Below are 24633 nucleotides of genomic sequence, written 5' to 3'. Positions count from 1 at the left end.
GAGCCACATCCCCTATCTTGATTTTTAATTTATGTTTTGGTTGTAGGTGGACACAATATCTTTATTTCATTTTTATGTGGTGCTGAGGATTGAATCAGTGCCTTACATATGCTAGGCAAGTGCTCTACCTCTGAGCCCCAGCCCCAGCCCCTACATCCATCTACTCTTTTTATATTTTATTTTGAGATAGGGTCTTGCTAAGTTACTTAGGACCTCACTAGGTTGCTGAGGCTGGCTTTAAACTTGCAATACTCCTGCATTAGCTTCCTAAGCCACTGGGATTACGAGTATGCAACACCACACCCAGCTTGATAGTCAAATTTATAATATCAACAAGAAAAACAAACTCTGGCAGGAGCCTAAGGCCTGAAAAGATGAGAACTGAAATATATATCTCAACATGGAAAACCAATATTATTTAGTCAAATCAGTAACATGGAATTTTTTTTTTATATTTTTACTTAATCAGGGGTGGAGAATTTCCTTTAACTTTTACATTTTTTTTAGTTGTTGATGGACTATCTATCTATCTATCTATCTATTTATTAATTTATGGTGCTGAGAAGCAGGCAAAACCAGTGCCTCACATGTGCTAGGCAAGTGTTCTACCACTGAACCACAACCCCAGCCCTCCTCAAACTTTTAATAAATGTCAACTTCTTAAACATAAAAAAAAGAAGACCAATGACAAAGAAAAGACAAGAAGGAAAGGATACCAAATGATACCTATATATATACCTATGTATATACCTATGAAATGACCCAAAGATGGGAAAAAATTGAAGAGATGGTCCAAAAATTGAGTCTTACCTTCCAGTGACAGCAAAGCACAGCTTACATATTCCATGTAAGAGTCCCGCAGCATGCTGCAGAAAAGTGGCCATCTTGGGATTTTCATCTACTGGGCCTTGCACGGAGAGGAAGCAGCCACACAATTTGTCAATCAGACCCATGTTTACCACATAGCTAGATGTAGGGGAGAAAATGGATGTTATCAATTTGCATAGGCCAGAAACATCTTGACTTTCCATGATAAATCTTATCATATACAGATTTGGACTGTTCAAAAAAGCACACACAGTCTTGGTTTGAGTAAAGTACTTCCAGTATCAATTTTCTTAGATTTCATCCTAAATAGTCAGCTATGTCAATAATCTTTTTCTCTTTTGGTTATTGTAATTGTTATCTTTAAACAAAAATGATTAAACTGATTATCCAATCATTCTTCCTGATCTAAACAGTCCAACAATAGGTAAAGCAATTTATTCCATAGTACTTTTAAAAGCCAAATTCAGCAAATGCAAGGATTTAGAAGCTATGATGATGTGACCAAGATACTCTTGTTACAACTTAAAATTCTAATTCCAACTATTGGTTCTCCATTTTATAAAATCTCATCACCATTCAAAGCATAACAAGCATTGAGAGCCTAATTGTTTTATATTCTGAAAAGTACCAGTCCTGAGGTTTGACAAAACATGAAAGTCGTCACTTTCACTTTTTTAGTTTAATAAACAGCTCTATTTTTGTAAAGCTGTTTATTAAACTGGACTGATAATAGTGGCTCTTCTATTTGTCTATGAAGCAGGAATCATTGAAAGGAATATTTTGAAACTATAAATGGCCTTGTATATAAACAATCTTCATTTAAAGATTTTATAAAGATTCTGTGCTACTGCATTTACATGTATGAAAAGGATAGGACTGAAATAAAGTAGTTCCGAAAATCAGCATGTTAACCCTCAGCATTATGTGCAAAGGAATCGATATCTCTGCTTACAAATACAATTTGCTTCCCATTACTATTCATTTGCCAACACATCTTTTTGTAAAAGGAAGAATTTGATGAATAATTAATGTCGGTGGTCTCCTCCAAGTTCACTATTTAGAAGGTGCAAAATAATGTCCCCTTTCTCCTTTTACATTAGGAAATATATCCACCTGGGCTACTGAACTTCCTCTAAAGTTTTAAAATTGGGAAGAATAAAATGATGATCACAAGTCCTATTCTAGTGAAGGAAGCTGATTTATATACACACACACACACACACATTGAGAATCTTATTATAGTTTAAATTAATGAAATGAGCTTTTAGAAATGGCTCTTACCTTTGAACAAAACTTTTTTTAAATTTTTTGTTTAATTGTAGATGGACACAATATCTTTATTTATTTTTATGTGGTCCTGAGGATTGAACCCAGTGTCTCATCTGTGCAAGGCAGGCACTCTACCACTGAGCTACAGCCCCAGCCCTGCACAGAACTTTTTAATTTAAAAAGTATTTTACATTTATCATTCCAGTGAATTTTCCCAGGAACTCCACGAGGGAGCAGAATATGAGAGCTTTGGTTTCTGTTTGCTTAGCACATTCTGAGTTGCTGACAGCAGGAGCGAGCATGTGCTCCAGGATAGCCAAACTACTTAACACCTGTGTCTTAATGAGTAGTTTCAGGATGGGCACATGACCTGAGGAGGATTAATACATGACCATATCAAGAATCTCTTTCTGGTTATTACAGGCGGAGGAGGCTGCAGGAGAGGTTTCTGTGCTACACTGGAGCTGAAAAAAAAATCTATAGGGGAACACTAAGCATCCTGAAAGCCAGGAAATGAATTTGGAGACCTGTGACCGACCGGTGGAACAGGCCCAGCGGCCTGTCGGCGTGGTAGACACGTCACCCCAATTGGAGGAGGGGCAGAGCCGCCGCCCGCGCCTGCGAGGGAGACTTTGCAACTATACAAGACCAATATAAATATATAGGGGGAAAATTCAATAGCACAACAGTTTCACCAAGTAGAAAGGAACGAGAACAGTATGAAGAGACAAGGAAAGAAAGGACCACAAGCATTGCAGGTCAACTCAACGTTAGAAGAGGTAATAGCTGCAGCTGATGGAATGTCAGATAAAGAATTCAGGATATACATGCTTCGGATGATCTGGAGTCTCAAGGAAGACATCAGACAGCAAAATCAGACAATGAAAGATCACTTCAACAATGAATTACATAAACAAATCCAAGAAGCAAAAGATCAACTATACAGGGAAATAGAGGTTATAAAAAACAAACAAACAGAAATCCTAGAAATGCAGGAAGCAATAAGCCAACTTAAAAACTCAATTGAGAATACTACCAGCAGAGTAGAACACTTAGAAGACAGAACATCAGACAATGAAGATAAAGTATTTCAACTTGAAAAGAACATAGACAGCTCAGCAAGACTGTTAAGAAACCATGAGCAGAACATCCAAGAAATATGGGATAACATCAAGAGACCAAATTTAAGAGTCATTGGGATACAGGAAGGAACAGAGTTTCAAACCAAAGGAATGAGCAATCTATTCAATGAAATAATACGAGAAAACTTCCCAGACTTCAAGAATGAGACAGAACCCCAAATCCTAGAAGCCTACAGGACACCGAATGTGCAAAATCATAAGAGACCCACACCTAGACACATTATAATGAAGATGCCCAACATACAGAATAAGGAGAGAATTTTAAAAGCTACAAGAGAAAGGAAGCAGATCACATTTAGGGGTAAGCCAATCAGGATAACAGCTGATCTTTCAACACAGACTCTGAAAGCTAGAAGATCCTGGAATAACATATTTCAAACACTGAAAGAAAATGGGTTCCAACCAAGAATTGTGTTTCCAGCGAAATTAAGCTTCAGGATGGAAGATGAAATTAAAACCTTCCACGATAAACAAAAGTTAAAAGAATTTGCAGCTAGAAAACCATCTCTTCAAAACATCCTTGGCAAAACATTACAGGAAGAGGAAATGGAAAATGACAATGAAAACCAACAGTGGGAGGTAGGACACTAAAGGGGGGAAAATAATCAAAGTGGAAAACAAACCATGTTTAGTAACATAAATAAACAAATATGGCTGGAAGAACAACCCATATCTCAATAATAACCCTAAATGTTAATGGCTTAAACTCACCAATCAAGAGACACAGGCTAGTAGAATGGATCACAAAACAAGACCCAACAATATGCTGCCTACAGGAGACGCATTTGATAGGAAAAGACATACATAGGCTGAAGGTGAAAGGTTGGGAAAAATCATATCACTCATATGGACTTCGGAAACAAGCAGGAGTATCCATACTCATATCAAATAAAATAGATTTTAAGCCAAAGTTAATCAAAAGGGATAAAGAGGGACACTACATACTGCTCAAGGGAACCATACACCAACAAGACATAACAATCATAAATATATATGCCCCAAACAATGGTGCAGCTATGTTCATCAAACAAACTCTTCTCAAGTTCAAGAGTCTAATAGACCACCATACAATAATCATGGGAGACTTCAACACACCTCTCTCACCACTGGACAGATCTTCCAAACAAAAGTTGAATAAGGAAACTATAGAACTCAATAACACAATTAATAACCTAGACTTAATTGACATATATAGAATATACCACCCAATATCAAGCAGTTACACTTTTTTCTCAGCAGCACATGGATCCTTCTCAAAAATAGATCATATATTATGTCACAGGGCAACTCTTAGACAATATAAAGGAGTAGAGATAATACCATGCATCTTATCTGATCATAATGGAATGAAACTGAAAATCAACGATAAAAGAAGGAAGGAAAAATCATGCATCACTTGGATGGCATTAGAGCAGATTATGCTAAGTGAAGCTAGCCAATCCCTAAAAAACAAATGCCAAATGTCTTCTTTGATATAAGGAGAGTAACTAAGAACAGAGTAGGGACGAAGAGCATGAGAAGAAGATTAACATTAAACTGGGATGAGAGGTGGGAGGGAAAGGGAGAGAGAAGGGAAATTGCATGGAAATGGAAGGAGACCCTCAGGGTTATACAAAATTTCATACAAGAGGAAGTGAGGGGAAAGGGGAAAATAATACAAGGGGGAGAAATGAATGACAGTAGAGGGGGTAGAGAGAGAAGAGGGGAGGGGAGGGGAGGGGGGATAGTAGAGGATAGGAAAGGCAGCAGAATACAACAGACACTAGTATGGCAATATGTAAATCAATGGATGTGTAACTGATGTGATTCTGCAATCTGTATACGGGGTAAAAAGGGGAGTTCATAACCCTCTTGAATCAAAGTGTGAAATATGATATATCAAGAACTATGTAATGTTTTGAACAACCAACAATAAAAATTAAAATAAAAAGAATATCTTTTTGCTGGGATTATCTAAACCAAGAGACATGAGTCTGGGGGTTGCTGGTAGCCAACTTATTTGTTATATGGAGAATATCTGCTTATAAAATGAAGCCAAGTAGACACAGTAGAGTTAATAGACAAAGCTCTAATACAATACTTGGAGTGCTGGCATCGAGCTCCAATTTTTCCCCTACATAGTCACAGTATAGGTACCATGAAAAAAAATGCTATTATCTAATCTATAGTTAATATTGCCATTTGAATAATTATTGCAGTTATGTCCTTCACAGATTTCATTTTCCTTGTCTATGACTCTGTCAGGATTACGTGTAGAATTTACTATGAGATCTTTAATTTGAAACAGTTTTTCATTCTTTTTCTCTCATAATATTGATATTTTTGAAGAATACCAGCAAGTTGTTTTGAAGAATGTTCCCAGCTTGTATTTGTTTTTTCTCACAATTAAGGTTATATACTTTTTGTTTTCTTTTACAGGTGAGAGAAATAGTTTTTTTTTAAAAAACATAGTTTCTATAATTATTTTTTAAATATATTTTTTACTTTTAGATGAACACAATATCTTTTTTAAGCATTTATTTTTTAGTTGTAGGTGGACACAATATCTGTATTTTATTTTTATATGGTGCTGGGGATCAAACCCAGTACCTCACCTGTGCTAGGCAAGTGATCTACCACTGACCTACAGCCTCAGCCCCTAGTTTCTGTAATTCTTGTTCAAGAGCAAATAGTATAACTTGATTCACGTTATTATTATTATTATTTTATTTTATTTTTTTGAGAGAGAGAGAGAATTTTTTAATATTTATTTTTCAGTTTTCAGTGGACACAACATCTTTATTTTATTTTTATGTGGTGCTGAGGATCGAACTCAGTGCCGCGCGCATGCCAGGTGAACGCGTTACTGCTTGAGCCACATCCCCAGCCCGACGTTATTATTTTTTAAATTAAAAAATAATGAGAATTATGCATTATGACTAATTAATATGTCTTAAGTCTCTTTAATCTATTGGTTACCTCTCCATCTCTTTCTCTTTTTAACCCTCTTATGAAATTTATTTGTTGATGAATCCTGATTGTTTATTCTATATACTCTGGCACAAACTGAATTTTGCTGAGTATATGCTTATGGTATCATATAACATGTTTTTTTCAACTGAGTCTTTCCTGTTAAATGATCTAGATTCCAGAGGTCACAAACATAATTTTAATGATTGAATATAGTGAAATGGAATTTTTTGGAACTTTTTGGTTGTTTTTAAAATTCACTATTTTGAACCAGGTTGTGATTAATATTTTGTGCACAAATCTTTGCCAGATTTCAGATTACTTTCCAAAACTAGAGTTACTGAATTAAAGAGGTACACAAATTTTTAGGCTTCTTGATATGGGTAGCTACATTATATTTTTAAAACTTTGAATAAAGCAGGGTATAAGAAAACCAAATTCACTATCTGAGGATTATATTACTATTTCCATCTGATAGAGAAAGAACTGAGGTTCAAAGAAGGGCAAAACACTAGCCCAAGCAGGAGAGTTGAAACATTCTAAGATCTACTAACCCCTGGTAAGAGTCTTCTTTCCAGTAAACATGTTGTTTTTTGTGGGATATTTTTTTGGGGGGGGTTCCTTACTAAAGTTTAAATTTTTAAACAAGGATGTAAAATTATTTCTGAGACTAATAATGACCATACTAAGCTACAACAATCTAGTCTTAAGATGAAAACGGCTTAAGTGGGTTTCCAATACCAGTCTTAGAACCAGAACCAAACCAAACCAAAAACCTCACAAACTTTGGACTTTGTGAGGTCTGTGAGCTTTTTTAAAAAAACCTATTTTGGAGGCTATCTTTACACTATAGTCTTAAAATCTGGCAAATTCTCTGACCTTATTCTTTTTCACAATGGTTCTGGGTATTCTAGATCTTTGGCATTTCCATATAAATTCTAGAACTGACTTATAAATTTCTATCAGAGCCTACTAAGGATTTTGATTAGTACTGCATTAAATCTGTAAATCAACTTGGGAAGACATAGTGTTTTAATAATATTGAGTCTTCTGACCCATGGATATGATATATATTCTCCATTTATTAGGTCTTCTTTAATTTTATCAGTCATGCTTCATAGAGGTGTTGCAACTCTATCATGAGATTTATTTGGAGGTATCTGATATTTTTGGATGGTTTTTATTAATGGCATTATTTTTTCAATTTTATTTTATTCTTTGGCAGTGGTATTGATCAAACCTAGGGCTTTATGCATGCCAGGTAAGCACTCTATCACTAAGCTAAATCCCCAGTCCAAGTTTTAATTTCTAACTATTTGATGCTATACATAGCAACACAACTGACTACTGTACAAGTTTTATTTATATTCTCCAACCTTGCTGAAACCTCATTATAGTTTCAATTATTTTTATTTTTCTTGGCAGAGTACATTGTTTTTCTACAATATGTAACATGACACTACAAATAACAAGTTTTATTTTATTTTTTTACAAACTTTATGCCTTTTAAAAATTTCCCCTTACTGAACTAGCTAGCATTTTCAGCAACAATGCTACATATAAATGGTGAAAATGAATAGTTCTTGTGAATCATAAAGTACTGTAGATTTTCTTGTCATTTCCCAATTTTCTGTGTGTATGCACATGTTTTAAATAACATGAATGTGTTGTATTCTGTAAAATACTTTTGCTGCATCTACTGATTATATAATGTCTTTTTTTTTTTTTTTTTTTGCAGGGCGGGTCAGTGTCAGGAAATAATTCCTCATGGGTTTCTGATTTCTGCATGCCTTATGAAAAGATGAAGTGACAGCTTTTGTGCTATACAATCTTTTCTGATAAATATCTATAAAAGGAAAGGCCTTAGAAGACAGAGATGTGAAACATTCTTCCTTTATAGCTTTTAAAGGGTAGGTTTGCTTGTTGTCCAGTGTAATAAAGACAATGTCCCTCTCCAGGTGAAGGTTCAGCAGGTCTATTATAAAAGACTGGGACTTCCTAAGCTTGTGAGATTTCTCAGCTATGATGCAAACCCACTGTATGTGCAACATTCATCTGGGTCCACCCTCTATTATTCCTGTGAGATTTATGGGTGAGAATAGCTCAAACTGCTTGCTGTTTGTTAATAATTATTTTCTGTCTTTGACCCAGAAGCTTTCTGTCTTTTGCTATTATCCATGAAAATGTAGCTTGCAATGTTAATTTAAGAAGGATATGGTTTTTGGTTATTAATATGGTAATTTCTGAGTGGTGAGACTAACTTTGCAGTCATAGAATCAGTCTCGGTCACGATGGATTATCCTCTAATATCTTGCTGGATTTAATTGTTATAAAGTTTTGTTAAGGATTTCTACATTTATGGTCACAAGGAATATTAATGTGTAATTATCTTTTTTGGAATATTTTGGTCAGATTAAGTTATACTGGCATTAAAAATAAAGTGGCAAGTATTTCCTCGTTTCCTCTGAAAGACTGTATGTATGACTGGTATTACTTCTCTCTTAGATGTTTCAGAGAATTTACAAGTAAAGCATCTGGACCTTAACTTTTCTTTGTGAAAAGGTATTTTAAAACAGACTTCTATTTTGGTGGAAAAGTAACAACTTATAGATTCAGGATGCTTATCCAACCTCAATCAGAATAAGCCTAAAGGAAACTACATCTAAGCAAACCACTGCCAAACTCCTGAAACTCAAGGAAAAAGAAAAAAAATAATTGAAAGTTGGAGAGAAAAAAGACATGTAACTTACAGGGGAAAAATGATATGAATAAAAGCTGGTTTTTCATAAGAAATGATGGAAGTCAGGAGAATAAAATGGCATCTTAAAGTGTTTAAAGAAAAAAAAAACAAAGATGTAACAAAACAGACTAAACAATACACATAAGAAGTTGGCTGAGGCATATTAATATTAAACAATTAGATTCCAAAACAAGGAGTATTTAACACAAATAGATAAAAATAATGTTAAGAGGGCTATTCCATCTGTAAGACATTAATAGTACTAAAACATATCTAATAACAGAGTTTCAAGATGCATGAAACAAATTTAATCTTTTATCAGAGTTGAAGATTTTAACACTCCTCTTTTAGTAACTGCTAGAACTAGAAAAATAAAGAATAAAGAACTATATTCTAGTATAGTAGCCATTAGCTGTATTATGCTCATTTAAACTTTAAATTTATTTATTTTTTTGGTACTAGGGATTGAACCCAGGGATGCTCTACCACTAAGCTATAACCCCAGTCCTTTTTATTTTTTTAAATTTTGAGACAAGGGCTCATTAAGTTGTCTAGGCTGACCTCGAACCTGTGATCCTCCTGCCTCAGCCTGCCAAGTCAATGGGATTACAGGTGTGTGCCACCATGTCTGGTTTTAAAAGCTAAATTTAGAAAGTAAAAATGAACTAGTGACTACTCTTGTGTATTTTTTCATTTGCAAAGTGTGTTCATAAAGTCATTTTGTTTGTCTATGGAAATATCTTGGAGGCTGAGAGACAAGATGGGCACACTGTTGAAGCATGGGTAGTGGTAGCTTCTTGCTATGTTAAGGCAGTGAGCTATTGAACTGAATAGTTCCACTGGTTCAGCATAGTTCTTGATTATAAAATACATAGTAACTCTTGATTTTGATAGATATAATACCCCTTTAGTTTTGCAGAATTGTTCTGGGAGTAATTCCTGGAAAATGAGCATAGATAAATTTATAAGTACTGAATTTTCTGTATTAAATCCATTTCTGCTTAAAATTGCCATAATAGTCACTTACGTGATACACGTCTATAATCCCAGCAACTCAGGAGGATGAGGCAGAAGGATTCCAAGTTAACTGCTAGCCTGGGCACTTAGCAAGACACTGTTTCAAAATTTTTTAAAAAAATGCTGGGGATGTAGCTCAGAAGTAGAGTACCCCTGCATTTAATCCCCAGTATCATAAATAAATAAATATTGCTATAATAGTTTCTGTTTTCTGTAACTGAATTCTGGTTGACCAATATTTGATAAACAACATTCAGTCTCACTAGTAGTAATAAACACAATTTAAATGAAAACAACAACCAAATACCACTGCAAAGCACTGGCAAAGATATGGAGAAATGGGAACTCTTAGTTTTGGGTGATGGGAGCTAATATTCGTACTTTGGAAAACAATTCTGTGTTACCAGGTGAAGTTAAACATGCACTTGTCATGTCACCCATAAATTCCTCCTTTAGGTATTTATCCTTAAGAAACTCTCAAATAAATACAAAGTAAATTTCTATAAAGATGTCTACATCATTACTTGATATAGTGAAAAGTAAGAAACTCTTGGAAATGGATAAACAAGTTAGAAATTTTTTCACAGAACAGAATAGAATTGTAGAGCAGTTAAAATGCATTAACCAGATTTATATGAATCAACATAAAGCTGAAAAAATATTTCAACATGTTATGTTTAACAGCATTAAATCAGTAATTGACAAAACAGTACACAGCATATATGTAAATTTTAAAAAATCATGAAAATAGAAAGTAGAATATGCTCTTTATGGATACACGAGTGTACACCCCCCCCCACACACCCCCACACCCCCCCCCCCACGGAAATGAAATACATAAACCCCAACATAGTGATTTAACTCTTGGGACAGAGTAAGGGAAAAAGGATGGAGATGCAGAGGCAGCTGCATCTATATTTGGATTCTAAATAATAATATAAAAATCAAAGTCTAAAATAAAGAAAAATGTTATCAGTTAATTGTGGATACACATGTATCTATTATTCTTTTTATGTACATTGATATATTTCATAATAAAATATAGAATATTTAAACACTGAAAAACATACATCCTTGCCCCTTAAATGCCAGATGAGGAGAAGGAAGAGATGTATGTCAAAGTCTCCTCCAGCTCTGCTCTAGCTCTACTCAGCAGTACATGCTATAGCCAGCTTCAAAGATGGGGCAGGAACCTAATGACTCAACTTCACAACTGGCAAAAATGTCCAGGATGTAGCTTTGAGTGTACTGAGGTTTCTTGTCAGTTCATATTTGGGGAGGTAAGAGATGGATTTAATACAGAAAATTCAGTACTTATAAATTTATCTATGCTCTCTGTGCTACACTAGGCAGAATCAGAGATATGGCTGGGGTTCTACACATAGGCATCATTAAGTTAACTAACAATGCATTAACTGTAGGAAAACAATTTTCATCCAAAGTGGTTCAAATCAGAGAAGGACCAGCATAGGGTTATGATTGAAAATCAACCTTTAAAAGACACACAATTTATTTGGCTGATAGAATACCACTACTGATTTTTTCCATAATGCCTTCCCTCCTTTAAGAAGGATTTGCTAACTATTAGATATGTGAAAATGTATATATTTTCTCCCAGAGGGCCCACTGGAATTGCACTGATGCATTAGCTTGTGGCCTTCTGCCTCATCACAGCTGAGGCATGTGGCTAAGTTGTCTGGATGACAAGAACGCAGGGCTGCTGCATCACATGGTAGCCCAAGGGAGAATGCTGGGACAGAATGGTATTCATCAACAGAGTGGGCTAAGTTCTACAAAGACCAAGAGGACATGGGGAAATTGAATGGGATCAAGCAACTGAGATAAAGGGCAGAGAGGGTAAAAGTCAAGTGCTGTAAGATAAATGGTTGTGGACCCAAAGGGCCTGGTGCTCTCCAGCAATAAATATGCTTGGGGAAAGAGGGCAGGCAGATGGAAGGGATAAGTGAACAAAGTAATCAAGGGTAAGGAAGATACTGAATGAAACAACTGTTTCCAAGAAAGCACTACAAGAAGTCAGGGAAATTTATGAACTGTGAAAGAAGTAAATGCAGAGGAAGGCATTCTCTTTCTCCTATTAACCTACCATAAGCTTCAGAGAGCAACAAATTGCAGGGATTTGGGGAGCCAGAGATCATTGCAGACCACAGCAGAGTCGCTGACTCGTGGAACAGGTAACTGATTAACACCAGATGGAACCCTACTGGGAAATTAAATGTCCTACCTGTTTCAAGATTCACTAAGGAAAAAAGAGTTCAAATGCCAAAGTAGGAGTAAATTTCCCTGGAGAAAATGAGACCTTGGAAGGAAGCAAGGCTGACCTTGAACAGGTGTCAGAAATTGTCACATTTGTGTACTTACTGGAAAGCATACAGATGCTGGGAGTCCAGCTAGATGTGAGTGCCAGTCTCAGTTTTCCTACTACTTTTTAGCTTATTTATTGCATAACCTTGGCCAAAGCACTTAAACCTTTTTGAGCAATTTCCTCATTTACAAAGTCTAAATTAGAAATCCTACATTTAACAGTGCTGCACAGGCTCTAATACATTACCTTACATGTAATGGGTGCTCCAAAAATGGTAACAAATTCACAACCAGAGATGAACCGAGCGGAATTCTCAGACTTTTTTCAGTCAGAAAAAGTTAATATCAAGAACACTGTAGGGCTTCTATATAGCTCAGTTGATAGAGTGCTTGCCTTGCACGCACAAGGCCCTGGTTCAATCCCCAGCACCACGAAAAAAAAATATACCACTGTAAAGGCTCTGACACTATATACACTAATATTGCATATCTAAATATCAAAAATGGCGGCAAGCTCTATTAAGAGGATTTTCCTTCTCTATATAAAATGTGGTATATTTCTGTCATCATGTGGGCCCTAAGGTTTAAGTTATTTTAATATGATTTTTTAAAAAACAGAATAAAGCTTTAAGAAATATAGGAATTTTACCTGATAAGGTCTTGAACTCGACTGTTAAAAGCATCAACTTGTGAGGATTTGTTTTTCATTTCCTGTGTTGATATTTTTGGTGTGGCTGGACGGCTGTTTCCATCTGGTCGATTGGCAATCAGGCAGCCAAAAACCACAGCAGTGACTTTGAGAAGTCCAGTTGTCAAGCCTTCAAAAACTTGTTTATTTGTATTTCTTCCCAAAATAGCATTATTTTCATCTGGAACATAAACCTAGAAGAAAAAAAAAAAAAAAAGAACAGTACATGGGTTTCAATAAAACCACCAAAAATGGGCAGAGATGATTAAGAACATTTCTAGAATCATAATTTTGAAATTCTACAGGAGACACTCTAAAATGTTCAAGAGTGTTGGCTTTGAAGTTAGATTGCCAGTTCAAATCTCAGCTTTGCATTCATTAGCTGGGTGACCTTGGGCAGGTTAGTATTTCTCATCTGTAAAACAGGGATATTGACAGTACCTATGTTATAGATTTTTGTGAGGATTAAATGAGCTAATGAACATAAAATGCTTAGTATATGCATAGGCACAAAGTAAATTGTGAACTACATTAAAATTTTACATTAATTCAGAAAACAAAGCAATTAACAGACTGACAATTTTGTTTCTTTTTGGAGTGAATTTTTAAAATATCTAAACTAAATTAATCTATTAGGGTAAAATTTGCATTTATTACCAAATGGAAAAGTTAGTTTTCCCTAGTACATGGGGTTCACACTCTGTTGTGTACAATAGTTTACGGGAAGTAACACAGTTATTAAAAGTTGACTTGGAGCCAGAATGAAGGCTTGAATTTTGGCTCTGCACCTATAGGATCTAAGTTCTTGCCTTCTATATGTCTCTACTTCCCAGAACTACTATGAAGTTCAAGTAAGAATTGAAATAAATTTAGTAAACTATTATATACCACAACACACTTAGCAGCAACTGGCCTTTGCTTTATTCTTTTTAATTTTTTTTTTTTATTTTTTAGTTGTAGTTGGACACAATACCTTTATTTTTATTTATTTATTTTTATGTGATGCTGAGGATCAAACCCAGGGCCTTGCATGTGCTAGCCAAGCGCTCTACCACTGAGCCACAATCCCAGCCCCTTTGCTGTATTCTCTACCAGTTCTATCAAAGATAAAGGAATAATCAATCACTTGACTCCAAAAGAGGATCTTTATAAACACAAGCAACTTATTGGTCAGAACTAGTCACCTTTGTTGTATTCTTTACCAGTTCTATCAAAGATAAAGGAATAATCAATCGCTTGACTCCAAAAGAGGATCTTTATAAACACTAGCAACTTATTGGTCAGAACTAGTCACAGAGTCAAACCCAATCACAAAGGAGCCAGGAAATATCATTCTGTACTTGGAAAAAGGAAGAGAATAAAAGCATTTGGCACACAGCACGACTGACTGCATAGTAATATTGTTTTTTTCCATTATGACTATGTAAATATTTAGAGCAACCTACTTAATAAATGATGTCAATAGTTACTTTTTTATCTGTTATGGCTTATATATTAGGTGTCCCCCAAAAGCTCATGTGTGAGACAATGCAAGAAAGTTTAGAGGTGAAATGATTAGGAGAGAGCCGGATAGGGATTAACAGGGTGGTAACTAGGGCAGGCACAGTATGGTCAGAGAAGGGGAGTCACTGGGGAGCATGCCTTTGGGGTTTATATTTTGTCTGTGATGAGGGGAGCCCTCTCCCTCCTTCCTGATTGTCATGTTCTGAGCTGCTTTTCTCCTCCATGCCCTTCTGCCCTGATGTTTTGCCTCATCTGGAGCATACAGCAACGGAGTCAACTGTCTGTGGACTGAGATCTTTGTAACTGTGAGTACCAAATAAACTTCTCCTCCTCTAAAATTGTTCTTTTGGTCACAGTGGCGAAAAACCAGATTAAAACATTATTCAAATTTTTGGCTTCACTGAGAACTTTTTATCTTTTCTATGTTGAGTTTCCTAGTTGTGTATCATTGTCATTAACATTCATTGTCAGTCTTTTTTGCGGGGGTGGGTGGGAAATATACCAGGGATTGAACTCAGGAGCACTTCAACCACTGAGTCACATCCCCAGCCCTATTTTGTATTTTATTTAGAGACAGGGTCTCGCAGAGTTGCTTAGCAACCTCATTTTTGCTGAGGCTGGCTCTGAACTTGTGATCCCCACTGCCAGTTCAAATCTCAGCTGCTGGGATTACAGGTGTGTGCCACCGCACCCAGCTCAAGCATCTTAATGTAAAATAAATCAAATATATTTTAATACTATTCTTATATTTTATGTAGCTGACAACTTCTGATTTTTAATTTCATCAGGACTTCGTACTTAATTTCATAGACACCATTTTGTCAGTGTCTCATAAAGTACACACAAACTGAAAAACTTCCGTAAAATCTAGCAGTTACACAAAGCATTCACTGATACAAGAGGCCAAGCCTGCTGGGATGAACCCAGGTACCCAGGTGCAGGCCTATATGCCTTCATTATTCTAATCAGTCTTTTACTTTCTCCATGTGATCTCCTTTTTTCCCAACAGTCTCACTGAGTTTCACAGCTATTTCAATAGCCTAGCCTAATTTTTTTTTCAGTCACCTAATTTTTTCAGTTTTGTTGTGCTCTCACATAGTATTGGCCCTTTCACTGCTGAGAACAGTGTTTTTGTTTGTTTGTTTGTTTTTTGTTTTTGTACCAAGGTTTGAACCCAAGGGCACTTAACTACTGAGCCACATCCCCAGTTTTTTTTTTTTTTTTTTTTTTTGAGACACGGCCTTTCTCAGTTGCTGAGGCTGGCTATGAACTTGCGATTCTCCTGCCTCAGCCTCCCAAACTGCTACAATTACAAATGTGTGACATTGCACCTGGCTAGAGTATTCTTTTGCATATAACCTAGGGTGGTGAAGTCTTTTTTTTGTGTGTGTCTAAACAGGACATCATTTTATTCAAAAGATCACACAAAAAATCTCCTCTTTGTGTAGATTTTTCTTTTGCTGGTTTTAAATTATTTCACAGACATCACTGCTATTTGCCAGAAGTGAAGTAACGCAGGAATGGTTTACTTTTTTGGGATACCTTCAATAAATGAAATGCATATTTACCACAGTTCTGATATCTGCTTATAGACCAAAACTTGAATTTAAATGTACTTTCAGCACAGCTGCCAGGTCAAGGGCATACTGCAAGTTGAGGAGCCAGTCCTTCTGGAAAGGTGTGCAAGCAACATCCTCCCCTCCCCCCTGCTCTGTAGAACACCTGGCTTACCTGTGTCTGGACACATTCCTTTCTGGGGTGGGTGGTCGATGGAGGGCAGGGGAAGGTTAGCTACTCAGCATGCAGTAGTGCCTGTAACTACCACCTGCTAGTGTGTAGCAGGCCTGGACTGGGAAAAAAGAGCTTTGTAATTCTGGGCACTTCTGAATCTATCACCTCTGAGGCAGAAATCTAAAACCACACTTCTTTTCAAATGGATGAAAGGTTTTTCCTTTAGTATATTCCTTTCCTTTCTTTTTCCTTTTGGTGCTAGGGACAGAACGAAGGGTTTGCACAGGCTAAGCAAATACTCTAACACTAAGCTAAACCCCCAGCCCCTCCTTTAGTGTATTTCTTTATAATACATGGGTGTGATCATTGTCTTATTCTTAAAAGTCAGAAAATTACAAGATAATTTCATGCATATATTCTTACTGCATATTTTCTTTCTCCTCTCAATAGATCTTTGACCTTCTTAAAATCTGTGGCTATTTCACGTAGTTTTAGGTGTAAAAATAATCTTAGAATCACATCTTTTCATTTTATCTTTGGAGAAACCAAGCTCCAGAGGACAGACTTTCTTGAGGATACAGAAATTATCAGGGCTAGAAACGTGCTGGTACAAATTCTCTAAACCTCCTCTAAGAAGAAACCTAATATTTTATAGGAGTAAACCCTGAGGCTAAGCGTTCTTAGTGAAATTAAATTAGAAGTCATTATCACTTTTAGGAACTAAGGTCATATTCCCCCCATTACCTCCCACTGCCAAAGTGGTTTCAAATACTCTTTACATTCTTGTTTACAATACAGAAAGATACTTTTAATAATAGTATAAATCTATTGTTCTGCAACATGATTCCATGAGAGAGAAAATTAAATTGGTAATTAGTGGTAATTCAATACTACTAATTTTTACTATTCTGAGGCTAGGTTTAATATTTTCAAGTTGTGCAGTGTTTCACAATGGCCAGAATATGAATGAAGTTCGCTAAGAATCAATAGAAAATTGACAAGAGCTAGGGATATAACCCAGTGGCAGAACACTTGCTTATCATGTGAGTCAATCCCTAGTACTGCCCAAAACAAAACAAACCAAAAAACCTCCTATCAAGTCAGAGTGTGGAGAAAAAGAAGGCTGAAAATAGGGAGGTGCTCCTGTAGCAGACACAGTTTCCTGCATTGCCAGTATCATTTTATTTTCTATAGTTATTAGACACACAAGTCTTTTTTGCCACTAATATTTTGTAAAACATCCATGTCAGTAGGGCATGGTGGCATACACCTACAATCCCAGCAACTTGGAAGGCTGAGACAGAAGAAGGATCATAAGTTTGAGGCCAGCAGGAACTGTCAGACTCCATCTCAAAAAAATAAAGTGCCCCACTCAGTGGTATGTAGTGCATTGGTACAAAACTCCTGAATTTAATTCCTAGTACTGCCAAAACAAAAGAAAACAAAACCCCCCAAATTTGCAACAACTATAAAAAAAATCTCAAAAAAATCTATGCCCATGGTTATCTCATGCATAAAAACAAAACCGATGAGAGATACTTATCTTCACTATTTATTTGGCTTGAAAATATAAAAAGGAAATTACATAGGACTAGTTAATAGTTTTCCAACATGTTAAAAAAATTTTCCCCTTTCTTTTAATCTCAGGAACATTATGACGATATTCAAGAAGATGTTAAACCCATGTCAGAAATATCATTATCTTTTCTAATATATGTATGTTCTGAGTCTTTATTTACATGTTTTTTTTTATGTAGCCAAAATTCCAATAAAATGTCAGTGAACTATAATGTATGCCTTAGTCATGATGCTTGAAAACTCTTTGCTATAAATGTTGAATCATCTCATTCCTTTGCTATACACATTCCTGGTTTCTTATCTCCTACAAACTAAAAGCCCCAAACCTCTGCCCTCATTACTTCTCTTTATTACTTAGTCTGTCATGTGCTCTTGTCTGCTATTTCCGCTACATGGAATACTCTTCCCCTAGGTATCCTTATGACTCATTCCCTCATCCTTTCTAGGTCTTTTTCAAAAGCCACCTATCTATAAGCTTTGCCAGGCTACTCTATTTAAAGTAACAGTCCTTTCCCCTAAATCTACCCTCCCATTCCTGGTTACTCAGCTGTTTTTCTTTTGATAGTTACTTGCTGCCATATTTTTATTTTCTTTCTCCGCTAATCAGAATGTAAGCTCCATGAAGGCATTTTTTTGTTTTGTTTTGTTTTGTTCACTGCTGTATTCCTAGTGTCTAGAACAACACTGGGCATAGGTGTCCAATAAATATTTGTTAAATGCATCTAGACATTGATTTTCACTTAATTTCACCCAAACAATTCTTGTAACATTAAGGGCCAAATTAAAGATAAAACCATCAGGGTTTTTTTTAAGTGTCAAAAGAGAAAGGGGTGATGTATACAATAAGGTAAGACTCTTACAGGTCTGCCTATCTAGTAAGGCCTCAAGACAATGTTAGGCAGTTTGGAGGGGCAAGGCGGGATGTGGAAAGACTGTTGGATTATAAAGCAAGGAGATATGAGTTCTAGTTGGGTTAGCTTAAGAGTTTTTTTTCTTTTTGCTCTTTTTTTTTTTTTTTAAAGAGAGAGAGAGAAAGAAAGAATTTTTTTAATATTTATTTTTTAGTTTTTGGTGGACACAACAGCTCTATTTCACTTCTACGTGGTGCTGAGGATCGAACCCAGCACCCCACACATGCCAGGCGAGCGCGCCACCGCTTGAGCCACATCCCCAGTCCTGCTCTTTATTTTTTTATTCTTTTTATTTTTTAAAAATTTATTCGCTCTTTCTAGACATACATGACAGTAGAGTGTATCCTGACATATTATACATACATAGAATAAGTATAACTTGTACCAATTAAGATCCCATTATTGTGGTTGTATGATATGGAGTTACATTGGTTGTGTATTTATAATGAGGATAGGAAAGATACGTTTGATGCATTCTGCTGTCTTCTCTATTCTCATCCCTTCTCCCTTCCCTTCATTCCCCTTTGTCTAGTCCAATTACTTCTACTCTTCCCCTCATTGTTGTGGGTTAGCATCCACATATCAGAGAGAACATTCTGTCTTTGGTTTTGGGGACTGGCTTATTAGATATACATGACAGTAGATGTATTTTGACATATTATAAATACATGGAATATAACTTATTCTAATTAGGATCCCATTCTTGTGGCTCTACATGATGTGTAGTTATGCTAGTCATGGATTCATATATGAACACAAGAAAGTTATGTCTGATTCATTCTACTGCCTTTCCTATTCCCATCCCTTTTTCCTTCCCTTCATTACCCTTTGTCTAATCCAATGAACTTCTATTGTTCCCTCTATGGCTCCTTGTTCTATGTTAGCATCTGCATATCATTTGGCCTTTGTTTTTTTTTTTTGGAATTAGCTTATTTTACTCAATAAATAATAGCTTATTTTACTTTAGCATCAGAGTCTTCAGTTCCATTCATTTACCAGCAAATGCCATAATTTCATTCTTCTTTATGGCTAATATTCCATTATGCATATATACCACATTTTTTTTTAACCCATCCATCTGTTAAAGGGCACCTAGGTTGGTTTTCACAGCTTAGCTACTGTGAATTGAGATGCTATAAACTTTGATGTGGCTGTGTCACTAGCATGCTAATTTTAAGCCCTTTGGATAGATATACTGAGGAATGGAATAACTCGGTTGTTTTTGTTCTCTCTCTCTCTCTCTCTCTCTCTTTTTGTACCACAAATTGAATTCAGAGGCACTCAACCACAGAGCCATATCCCCATCTCTATTTTATATTTTAGTTAGAGACAGGGTCTCACTGAGTTGCTTAGCACCTTGCCATTGCTAAGGCTGGCTTTGAACTTGTGTTCCTCCTGCCTCAGTCTTCTGAGACTGGCTCTTTTTATTCTTTATTTTAAAATAATTACAGCTTAACAGAAAATGCCAAAAATAAAAGTAGAAAGATCATATGTACACTTCATCCAGTATTTGCCCCCATGGTTACATTTTATATAGTAAAATATCAAACCTGGGAAATTGACCCTGGTTAAAAAAATATATATATATATAATTTTGTCACATATGTAAATTGGTATAACCACTACCACAATCAAGAGATACAGAACTATTTATTTTATCACCATAAAAAATATCCCTTTTTAGTCAGTCACACATGCCTCCTTCTCTCCCTCATCCCTGGCAATCACTAATCTATTTTCCACCCTTGTATAAAATTTTGTTGTTGTAACGTTATATAAATGAATTCATTCAGTATGACCTTTTGAGATTGAAATTTTCACTCACTAAGATGCCCATGAGATGTAGCCAAGTGGTTGTATCAATCAAACAGTTCATTACTCTTTATTGTTGAATAATATTCCATGCTACAGCTGTACTAAAGCTTAACCATTCCTCATTAAAACACATTTTGGTTGTTCTAATTTTCAGTTTTGACAAATAAAGTGGGCCATTTATATTTAATGTATATAACTGATATACTAGGGACTTAATTTCATTTTTTAATTTTTTTTGTTCATTCTGTTTGTGGTCTTCTCAGCTTCTTGCAAATATATATATATCTTTTGGCACATTTGGGAGAGTCTTGGTCATTATTTCCTGAAGTACTTTTCTTGTCCTGTCCACTTTCTACTCTCCTGTGAGACTGACAACATGAATGTCACAACTTTTGTTATATTCCCATCAGTCCCTTTTAAGTCTATTTTCTCTGTTGCTCCTCAAATTAAGTAATTTTTATTGTTCTACTTTCAAATTCATTAATTCTTTCATTCTTTCTCTCAATTCTATAGTTCAGTCTATCTACTGACTTAAATTTGTTTTTATGAGTTTCATTCCATTATTATTTATATATTCTGTTTCTTTGCTGAGACAATATTTTCATTTGTTGAAGTATATTTGTAACTGTGTGTTGAGGTATTTTCATGGCGGTTACTTTAAAATCCTTGAGATAAGTGCAGTGTCTTGTTTCAGGTTGAGATTCTCCTGGTTTTTGGTATGATGAGAGATTTTTAAAACTATATTGAAAAAGTTGAGAACTATGCTATGATTCTCTGGATCTTATTTAAATCTTGTGTTTTAGAAGGTCTCCTGATAGGGGTCTGGTGGGAGGATAGGGAGTGGCACCTCATTACTATCAGGTGGGGGCAGGAGTCCATGCTTTCCATTTGGCCTTTACTGACAGTCCCAGGATGGGGAAGAAGGTGGCTCATTATTATTGGGCGAGAGTAGGAATTCAGGCTCCAAACTTTGTTCTCTCCTGAGACCAGTGTATAGCGGTGCCATGTTACTGCTCCCTAAGTGGCCTCCATAGAAAGGGATAGGGCGTGTTACCACAGAAAGGTGGTAAAGTCCTGGCATCTAACTTGGTCCCTCTGACAGCATCTGGTGAGGATATAAACTGGGGCTTCCAACATGGTTTCCACTGACCCTGGGGTAGGGGCAGAGTTCATTACTATTGAGTAGGGATTAAGATCTGAATTTCTCATTCAGCCTTCTCTCACTCTACAGTGGCATAGGGGATGGGCACTGTATGAGTGCTTAACCCCTTCTTTTAAAAAATCTTTTTTTTTCATATATCTTAATTCTAATTGATACATAGTAATTGTCAGTATTTATGGGTTATAATGTGACATATCACTACATGTAAACAATGTAGAATGATCAGATCAGATAACTGGTATATCTATCAATCATCACACCATGGTGTTGAGGGAGAGGTACCAGGTGAGTGATTAACCCCTTCTTAAGGCCTCTGACTGTCCCAGAGAATAATACCCACAGTCACTACAAAGGGAATCCCCCCACACTTTATACAGTACTGGGGATTGAACTCAGAGAAGCACTACCACTGAGCTATACCCATAGCTCTTTTTTATTCTTTATTTTGAGGCAAGGCCTTGCTAAGTTGCCCATGCTGGCCTTGAATTTGCTATCCTCCAGTGTCAGCATCCCAAACTGCTGGGATTATAGGCGTATAGCCACCATGACCAGTGGGGATTTTTACTGTAAAAACAGTAGTGTTGAAAGAGGTAGTAGTGATAATAATAGCAGCTAACATTTAGTGAACACTTAATGTGAGATTCCATGCTGACAGCTTCATCTGGATCATCTCACTTAATCCACATGATAGTCCCACAGAACAGTAGTATTGTCATTTCCATTTTCAGACAAAACAAAATAAACAAATAAAAATCGCCAAAGAACTAGAAAAGTTTAAGTATAAGAGTCAGGATTTCAATCTGGGCAGTGTCACTTCTGAACCAGTGTCTTTATTATACAACACTGTAATGAAATTAATAAAGAAGACAAGTGAAAGTACTCAAAAACTAAAAAGGACTAAACAAACGTGAGGGATTTTTAGTAATACTTTTAAGAGCACTTCAATTAGTCACCACAATTAGGTAAATAAAAATTAAGGCTTCATCCACTGCTGATGAGTCATCTAAACACTGTTTCTCATGGCAAGAGCTACCCAAAAGCATGTTTCATATTCGGCAAAAACTCCAAAAGAAAGTTTTGGAGGTATGGCTTTAGGAAACACTCACATATATTATTTTCTCATAGGTTTTTGTTTTGTTTTATATTTTATACAAATAGGAAACTGACTTTTGCTTAAATCTCTTCAGGCAAGTTTCAGTAGAAACCTAGAGAAGAGATGTGCTATGGATAATCACTGAGCTATGCTAGCTATCTATTTTACAGAATGGAGATTAACATTCTGAAGGAACTCCTTCAGGTTAAGGGAGTAGTTACCTGTAGATGATGAAGTAGATGAATTCATGTGAAAAAGAAAATGTATGTCATCTCACCTATACTTGAAATTCTCTGATTCACAAAACACATTAGCTTACAACAATCTTTTGTTAATTTATCAAACTTTTTTTTGAATACTATTTCCTCTTAGGCTCTGTGATAAACTTAATGGGTGAAGAGGAAAGACAGTCTTGCCTTCCAGAGTTTATAGGTAAGTAAACTGGAATTTGGATTCCAGGTGATACATAAACTCATGCTTTGTGAGGACTGGGGCAAGGAACAGAGTTTGGAGGAAGCAGCCCCTGAGCTGAGTCTCCCAGGAAGGGAGGGTAGGGTGGTGCTGATAAGGGGTAGTGAAAAGGGCAAGGAAACAGCGAGAGGATACAGCAATATAGAAGGCATGAGAATCTGTGCACATTCAGAGGGCTCCAATTTGCTGGGGATGGTGAGAACATTGGGAAGGGAGACCATAGGACTTCACATGGCCTGGTATATTTCACTCAGGAGACTGGCTCTAAATGCTGAAGGTAAGAGTTAAGTTAATGAAGGATTTTAAGCAAGTAAGTAACATGAATAGTTTTTCATTTTAGAAAGATGACTTTTGTTACAATGTGTAGGTTGTTAAGGAAGGGATTAAAACTAAAACCAGGGAAGGAGGTCATTAAAATGTTGCCTTAAATGAAAGATGGTAAGGAATGAAGAACAATCTAATTAATTATATATTTGGGCAAAGAAGAGGAAGAAGAATGATGGTATGGATAGGTTTAAAATACATCCTAGGTGTCTGGCTTCTTTGGTAGTATTGTTTACCAGAATGGGGAATAAAGGAGAAATAAGCCAATTCTGAGGTGAGGATATGTCCAATTCCGGACATGCCAAATTTCAGGCTGGATCAGTGTACAGGTAATAGATGAAACAAAAACCATAAGATGTTCATGAGAATTATACAGCTTACACAAGGGTGGTCACTCAAAAAAAAAGGAATCTTAGGGAACATCAACATTTAAAAAATGGTCCACTGGGAGCAAAGTTCAGAGGGAGATTTTCCAAATCCAAAGATGACTTTCAACTTGGAGGCTACTGGTTGTATTAAAACACTTGGAGTGTAATACTAGGAGAGAAAAACCAAACTATAGTGGGCAGAAAGTGAGGGGATAGTATGGAAATAAAAAGAACAGGTACAGACAGTACTTCAAGATGCTTGGTTATAGGGCTGGGGATGGATGAAGCTAGTGGCAATGCCAGTGATCTTTATTTTTCTTATGAAATTCTGCCTAATATCCATGTCATCATGTCTATTGTATTATTCCAGAAATTAGGAAACTTTTTGTATAAAGGGTCAAATAGTATATAGTTCATATTTTGAAGGCCATTTAGTCTCTGGTACAACTACTCAACTCCACTGTGATAGAAAAGAGCCATACTTAACAAATGCTGAATTCTTTTATAAATTTATTCATTTATAAATTTATTTACAAACAGATGGTGGTTTGGTCTATGGGTTCTAGATTGTTAACTCCTTTGCTAGACTATAAGCTTCTTGAGAGCAAGCTCCACATCAGATTGTCTCTGCATTCTGTTATGCCTATTAGAGCATATTCTTGCCTAAAGAAGGCCCTCAAAATTGATTACAGAGTAAATTATGTTCACTTAAAATACGAGGA

The 24633-nt window shown here is 36.0% G+C and overlaps 1 protein-coding gene across 6 annotated transcripts in view; it reads right to left on the bottom strand.

Moving 5' to 3' along the window:
- Positions 1-24633, bottom strand: part of Scaper (S-phase cyclin A associated protein in the ER) — a 454707-nt gene that overhangs the window by 52967 nt on the left and 377107 nt on the right. For all 6 annotated transcript variants that reach the window (XM_027925223.2, XM_071608497.1, XM_071608494.1 and 3 more), the window contains 2 exons: positions 12917-13149; positions 811-966 (listed from right to left, as the gene is read on the bottom strand). In XM_027925223.2, the coding sequence (XP_027781024.2) occupies positions 811-966; positions 12917-13149 (389 nt within the window). The remainder of the gene's footprint in view (positions 1-810; positions 967-12916; positions 13150-24633) is intronic.

The sequence above is a fragment of the Marmota flaviventris genome, chromosome 2 (genome assembly GCF_047511675.1).
Source record: "Marmota flaviventris isolate mMarFla1 chromosome 2, mMarFla1.hap1, whole genome shotgun sequence".
NCBI classification, from domain to species: Eukaryota; Metazoa; Chordata; class Mammalia; order Rodentia; family Sciuridae; genus Marmota; species Marmota flaviventris.
The sequence above is the reverse complement of the archived record's forward strand: the minus strand, read 5'-3'. Positions and strand labels throughout refer to the sequence as shown.